Raw genomic sequence first — 7001 nt, 5'->3', positions numbered from 1 at the left:
TTTCTCTCTAAATAAAAGGCCACACCACTTGTAAACAATTAACTTTTTATAAAAAGACAAATGTACATATTTACACACATGTCCATATGTGGTCACGCATGACTTAGTGGTTAGATGGCGTTTCCAATTTTTAAAGTCACACCAAGGCGCTCACCCAGCCCTCCCTGGGCCTGCTGAGGGCTGCCGGGGCATGAGGGGTGGTGGGCGCCGGGCAAGGCACTGTATAAATAAACGCAAAGCCCAAGAGCTCGGGGGGAATGTTAGTGTACACCTCTGATCAGAAATGTGGCGAAGTCCACGAGAAAAAGTGCCGTGTTTTTCCCATGCCCCTCGGCAGAGCAGGGCAGGGCGGAGCTCCTCTGAGGCCGAGGCAGCGGCCCTGCAGGACTCCATCTTCCTTCACATCTCACTGGCTCTAGAGCAGTCCCAGGGCTCAGCTGGGAAGGGGAAGTGGTTCTTTGGGAACGGGATTCACTTAGTGCAACTCTTAGTGCAGGGCCAGCCCTGGGATTGGTGCCACGCTCTTCTGAGGTCGCTGGTCGGCTCCCCTCCAGCCAGCCAGCGACAGTGACACCCTCTCCAGGCAGCTGGGCTCGCAGGGAAAGCTAGAGGCTGACTCCTGTCCGAGTCCCCCACCTGACACACCAGTCTCAGAGCCCCATCTTCCCAGGACACAGGGCCAGCTTTACCCACGAGACGAGCCCAGACCTGGCCTGCCAGAGGCCCCGAGAGGCCGCCGACCCAAAGGGAGGCCCACCCTACTTGACAGTGAGGTCACACCGGGCTAAGTCAAGGCGCCCACAGGAGTCCAGCTTCTCTGCACCGCAGCCACCGTGGCGCCCCCCTGCTTGCCTGGGGGAGTAGGAGGGGCCGGGGCGCAGCTACGGCACACAGGGAATGGCCTGGATGGAGGACATCCTGACTGGGGGCAGCACGCTGTCCAGCCAGTTGGAGTCCATGTTCTTCAGATCCGTGAAGACGCGGTGTAGGCTCAGCCCGATGTCCCCTAGAAGATGTGAACAAGGTTGTGTGAGGATAGGGGATGGAGGCATGAGGTGCGCCCCCCACCCCACACAGCCCTTCCCCTAAAGGCCACGGACGCAGCCTCTGCTCCCCACACCACGGCAGCAAGCACCCGCTCATCCTCGGGCAAACCTCCGGGCGTGGGAGCAGTGGCCAAGTCACTAGCTGTCTGCACCCCACGTGAGTTCAGGAAGGATGCTGTACCTCATGGCTCCCTGGCCCTGCTCCCAAGCCCTCCCCACCCCCACATGGTTCTTCCTTCTCTAAGAAGCCCCAAGGGTCCAGGGGCTTCTTACCCCCAGGACTGTCAACTTCTGGCTCCTCTTTGCAGCTGAAGTCTCCATATAGGGAAGTGGGCTGGGCCCCAGGTTCGTTGAGCAGGTACCCCTTCCCATCCACGCTGGTTGGCTGCCACTCCGACTGCTCCAAAAGCTGGGGACAGAGGAGCAGAAAGCCGTCAGCTCCCTTCTGGCGCAGACTCAGCTGTGGCCCTGCCCCAGCGAGCCAGCTCTTCCAGCGGGGGTCGCGCCTTGGCCGTGTTCGCGCCCTCAGGTGGAGGCAGAGGTGCCCCGCAGTCGGACGGGGGCCTGAGAGGCAGGGGCAGAAGTGCGCGCTGGCCTGGTCCTCCATCCGTTCCCCGCTCCTCCCGTCCACCCTCTGGCTCGCACATCTCCAGGACTTCCCTCTCAGTCATGTAAGGACACACCAGCTGGAAGTGTGGCTTAAAGCAAAGGTTGGCATAACAAGTCACGAAAAGATGACTGAAAAGCCAGAGATAAGGAACTAAGCCCATCTCTCAGCTTTCTGGGCGATGGAGCAGAGCCAGGGCACGACTACAGCAAAAGCTTTTTTATATTCAGTTTGAAAACCAAACGAAACCTGAAGGACACTTTGCCAGCTTTCTGTTCTTTACAAGCCGTCAGATCCAAGGGCTGATTACTGAAACCTGGCGTGCATTTCCCGCACTAGCAGGGCTGGGGCATGTTGGGGCAAAGGACACGGGCCGGGGCCGGCGAGGGTGGGGGCTGGCTCGAGGACAGCCTCCTGGAGACCAGGCCTCCAACCTGCCCTCACTGCCCATGTGTCTGTCCCAGCAGCCAACCACGTGGATGTGGCACTTGTGGGACAACACAAGCAGCCGGGTGACAACAGTAGCTGCCGACCCTCCGGTTTGGAAGCTCACTGGTTGGTTCTCTCTTTGCTCACTAAGAAACTCTACCTCAAGAGAGTGCCCAGGCAGGGAGGGCCTTTACCTTCATGATGTCCTCAGTTAACTTCCCTTCCTCATCCTCATCTGTGGCAGCTGTGGATGGGAGAAGCGGAGACGTTGGCCGGCAGCCAGCTGCACTCACCCTGCAGTTCCAGCCCACTGGCTCCTCTGCCCCTTCTCTCTCCCGCTCTCACACACCCTCCCTGCGGACCTGCCCGCCATGGAGATTCCACAATAGGACACTGGCCTGGTGACTCAGCCTCTGCAACTCTGAAGCCAAGCCTCTTCCCACCCCTCACTTCCTTCCTCCCCCTCAGACGCTGGCTGCAGAGAAGCAGGAGAACCAGCGACCTGAGAGCAAAGTGCAGCGCCTGGACCCCTGCCCCTCCTTACTAGCCCACCACAGCCCTGTGGCCCAGCCTGAGCGGCCTCCCTGGCGTCCAGGCAGCGGCCTCAGCCCCGTGGGGCGGGGGTGGGCAAGCTCGATGCCAGCGGGAGTTCTGAGCGTCTTCTCCCTCAGGACGCCCTTCCCAGGACCCAAACAGTCAAGCAGGCAGGCCAGGCCCAGCAGCACCCACCTTCCGAGGCAGAGGGCATGGGTGACACCTGGAAGCTGTACAGCTCGCTGGTGCTATCCGGCACAACTTCCAGTGGGATCTGCCAGTCGGGGAGAGTGCTACTGACGACACACGGTGACAGCGCTGGGGAACAGCAAACGCCATGGGTCAAAACTGTGTGCTTTCTTACTTTGCAAGACACCCAGCACGCCCACCCGCAGCCTCCTCTAACAGGCCACCATCCGCCAGCACCACGCTTTCTAGATCCAAGAGAAAGAGCCATCCGACTGACCTGCGGGTCCCCTGCCAGACCCAGCCCGTCTCACCTGGAGCCAGGTCCACCTCCAAGTCCTGCCCCACATAGCCCTGAGCTGTGTAGCTGCTGTGGTCATCAGGCAGAGTGGAGCTGCTGAGTCCGTCGGAGAAGGTATCCGGGCTGGAATCCCCATATGACTGTGGAGGGAGAGAGAAGCTTAGGCCCAGGCCCGTCGCGGCACCTCTGCCACTGCTCACCCTGACCCACAGGTGACAAAAGGCCAGGCTGCTTAGGACCACACTCACCTTCCTCTTGGCCTTGCTCTTAGCATCTCGGCTGGACTTGGACTTTCGCTCTGTGGGGCAGACAGGCCGTCAGCCTTGGTACAGGCACACCAGCCCCAGGTGACCTTCTTCCACCCTCCCTCCGAGGACTTTCCGAGGACCCAGAGCCCTTGGATACCTTTTCTCTGGTTCTTGGTGAGAGGCGGGAGCATCCGGTACACCCGCACAGCAGAGCTGCCCTTGTTCTTGCTCTGGTCCTTCACCTCCTCAATGTCCGGCAGGGAGTTCATGGCACAGCGAAAGTTGGCCTTCCACGTCTTGGGATCCGGCTCCTTTTCCCCTGCTTTGTATCGGCCTAGAGGGCAGGAGAGCAAAGAGGATCATCAGGGCCATGGGCAGGGATCCTCAGCTGCCCTGGCCTAGGAGGAGCAAGGCAAGAGTAGCCCTGAGCTCTCACGCTGCCAGAGACCCACACTGGTCAAACCAGCAGGTGTTCCTGAGGGATGCTCTGCAGGCCTTACGCCCTGGGCTTCTCCAATGCCAGGCTCGGCTCCAACACATCCAGCAGGTGCCAGTTAAGGGCCCAGCCAGCACTGAAGGGCCCATATCTGCAGAAGTGTGTTCTCTGCGTCCCAGACCATGCCTAGTCTTCCTGCTTGGAACATCAGCGGCCAGAGTAGGGACTGGAGCTTATCTGGTATTTCCAAACACAGGAGTGGGCACAGAGTGGGCAGCAAAGAACAGTTACTACTAATAGGTGGGCTGACTGTTCTGAGATGGGCCAAGGGACCCATCCCTCAAGGATAAAAGGAGGCCACCAACCAGATGGGCCTTGAGACAAGGACCTTAGTCAACACCAAGGAAAAGGAAGACCTGGGTCTCTTTCAGTGCCCTGGCTTACAGCTGCTCTTGCCAGGGAGAACTTTAGCCAAAAAAGCTCCCCGAAGCCACACTTTATAAGATTTTGGCTTTACAAATTCCTTCGAGAATTTGCAGAAAAAATGGACCCTCTCCTCTAGAAACAGAGGTCTGCCCCCGACCCCCTTCCCAATAATTCTGCACACTGTCTCAGGGAGCTCAGGGACCCCAGTGAAGAGCCAGTGTTAACATTAGTGCCTCCCCTTGTCTCTTCCCCAGCCCTCCTGGGCCAGAGTCCCAGGCACACACCTGTGTGAATGGCCCAGCTCCGGAACAGACAGGCATCCTTGTTGATGTCCCAGCCATGCTTGGCAGCATGCTTCCAAGGGATCTGGAAGATCATCTCTTCCTGAACAACGACACACATACACACAAGGCATGTCAGCTCAGAGACCACAGGTTTTGGGGCTGAGTCTGCCCAGCCCCCTGAGTCTGGGAAGAGGCTGACTTCCCCTTTTCACCCTGACATCTGGCTTGAACTGACCCATCCTAAGACTGGCTTAAACAGGCCATTCTGTATCTCTCAGCAGGAGTTTCAGGTGCTAATGAGCTGTGGCACCATCGGCTCAGAAAAGACCTCCCTCTGCCTATTCCAAATGTGCTGGGACTCACACAGAGTGTCCTCTCCAGCAGCCCTGGTTCTGAAGCTCCAGGATGCTTCTCCCTAGCTTGCAAGCACCAACATGGAAGAAAGAACTTCTTCCTTTAGCAGGGATTGGTCTGGGACCACTGGCTCCTACACAGGGCGTCCTGCTCACACCACGGAGGTAGCCCTGGGCCAGACTTGGATGCTGACCACCTGTGTGACCCTGGCACTGTCACTGTACCTCTTTGCCCCTCACAGTTTTCTCTTCTCTGAAATGAAAAACCGTACCTAAAAGAATCTTCTTTGGGGATAAAAATCAAAGCATGTGTGCTGACACAGTCATAAATATAAAGAGTAAGGTCTTACTGTTATTAACTGGTAGTTTACAGTATGGGCTCCTGAGCCCGTTCAAATCTTGGCTTTATCACTTTCCATGTGATCTTATTACCTACCTCTCACTGCCTCAGTTTCCTTATCTGAAAATGACCTTAATAGAACCGATCTTACAAGACTGTTGTGAGGATTAAATAAAACAACATAAGGAACATGCCAGCATGGGACCAGGTACCTAGTGAGTATTCAGTGAGCGTTAGCTATTATTATGAAGACTGTCATTGTACTAACTCCACAGGCTATGCTTCTTGGGCCAGAGCAACCGGCACAAGACTAATTCTTCCATCCTCTGCTAAGCCAGCCACCTTCCTGCCCAGCAGGGCCTGCTTCCCTGTCTCCTGTGTGTCACAAGGGAGCCCTGCAGGATGCTGTGTGTGTTGGCAGGGGTCTCCCTAGGACACACAACCGCCTGCCCCCTGTCACTTCTGTTTTTGAGCTGCATCTGAAGCTTTGGTTCCCCAGAAGTAAATGGGAAAAACTCAAAGAGTTACACTCACTTTATTAATCCAGATCAACCCTGGGATTTGGTTGGAATTAATCTGCATCTCTAGCCAGGGTCTCATGCGCATCCGAGTGATGGGCATGTTGGCTGTAAAGAGAAGACAGAAAGCTCCAGTTTGGAATCTGTTGAACAGTCCTTGGGCACTGCCCTGCCCCACCCCGAGGCCACTTAATTACCCTCCTCTGCCCTCAGCCAGGTACTAGGGACTCAATCGTGGGGGAGGGGCCTGCAGTTGACTAGAACTGCTCTCCGAGAGTCTTTTGCTCCTCTTGGGCAAAAAGCGCTCCTGCCCCTTCCCTCATCCCCTCCCAGCCAGCCCGAGGCATGCAAGTGATGGCTGCAGGATTTATGTGCAGGAAAAGAGACAACATACACAGGTATCTCAATACCAGAACTTTTCTCTCAAAATTCAAATCATTTGGGAAAGGAAGAGCTTCTTTTGCTTGACGCCAATGAGAAATTTCCCTGACTTGAGTTGTCGCCGCCAGCTGTGCACCTTCCCCAACGGACACCCCCTCCCGCGCCCCCCCCCAATCCATCCTCCGCCTCCCTGACGGCCGCAGTGCCCGCGACGCTGGCCCATCCGGCCTGGTTTCCCCCCCCCGGAAAAAGCAGCCAAGGAAAAACCGGGGCCCCCCCCCCCGCAAACCCCCCGAAGGCCGGAACCCCCCAACCAACCCGGCCGTGAGCCAGCCCTTGCCACCAACACAGGGAGCCCCAAACCGGGGCCTGGCGCGGAGCTGCGACCGCGAAAGCCGGGGGCACTGGGCGCCCACGCGTGGGCGGACGCGCGAGTCCGCGGCGCGGCGCGAGGGTGCGCGCGACAAACGGACCAGGCCATCGCAGGCCCCCGGTGGTGTCGCGCACACGGATCTGCGACAGCGGCCGGCGCCGGCACCCCTGGCCGTGGGCGGTCCACGCCGCGGCCCGCCCTCCCCGCGCCGCTCCTCCGCGCCCTCCCGAGCCCGCGACCGCCCGGCCGGGGCTCTCGGCGCCCACTTCCTGGTGCCCCGCGCGCCTTTGTTCGACGCCGCGGGCGCCCGGTGCCAGGGCGCGCTCACCTCTGCGGCGCGGCCGCCGTGCGGCGCGCGATCCCGGCGGGAGCGGAGAGCGCGGGGGCGCCCGGGTCTCGGGCCGGCGCTGGCGGGCTCGGCTCTGGGCTCCGCGCGGCCGCGGCGCACGTCCGCCTGCTCCGAGGGCTGGCGCGCTCTGCCGGGCCGCGGCGCGGGGAGAAGTCTAAACACTTAGCGGGATTCCCCCGGCCGGCCCGGG

General features: G+C 59.1%; 1 protein-coding gene across 1 annotated transcript; it reads right to left on the bottom strand.

Moving 5' to 3' along the window:
• On the bottom strand, window positions 1-6894 carry IRF1 (interferon regulatory factor 1). The gene is made up of 10 exons (XM_012657641.1): window positions 6791-6894; window positions 5725-5816; window positions 4498-4597; window positions 3509-3685; window positions 3352-3401; window positions 3117-3243; window positions 2812-2934; window positions 2277-2326; window positions 1320-1455; window positions 1-1006 (listed from the first exon to the last, which is right to left on the bottom strand). Exons 2-10 carry the CDS (start codon window positions 5809-5811, stop codon window positions 882-884), a joined length of 975 nt encoding a protein of 324 aa, XP_012513095.1. The 5' UTR covers window positions 5812-5816; window positions 6791-6894; the 3' UTR covers window positions 1-881.
• Window positions 6895-7001: the final 107 nt, after the last annotated feature.

The sequence above is a fragment of the Propithecus coquereli genome, unplaced genomic scaffold (genome assembly GCF_000956105.1).
Source record: "Propithecus coquereli isolate 6110/MARCELLA unplaced genomic scaffold, Pcoq_1.0 Scaffold553, whole genome shotgun sequence".
In the NCBI taxonomy this organism is placed as follows: domain Eukaryota; kingdom Metazoa; phylum Chordata; class Mammalia; order Primates; family Indriidae; genus Propithecus; species Propithecus coquereli.
The sequence above is the reverse complement of the archived record's forward strand: the minus strand, read 5'-3'. Positions and strand labels throughout refer to the sequence as shown.

Excerpts from the sequence above, each read along its gene's own strand:
- IRF1 (XM_012657641.1), bottom strand. The coding sequence starts at position 5,811 with ATGCCCATCACTCGGATGCGCATGAGACCCTGGCTAGAGATGCAGATT. Across the intron at positions 3,686-4,497 it reads GAGCTGGGCCATTCACACAG|GCCGATACAAAGCAGGGGAA; the intron begins GTGTGTGCCTGG and ends CCTGCCCTCTAG. Across the intron at positions 2,327-2,811 it reads CATGCCCTCTGCCTCGGAAG|CTGCCACAGATGAGGATGAG; the intron begins GTGGGTGCTGCT and ends TCCCATCCACAG.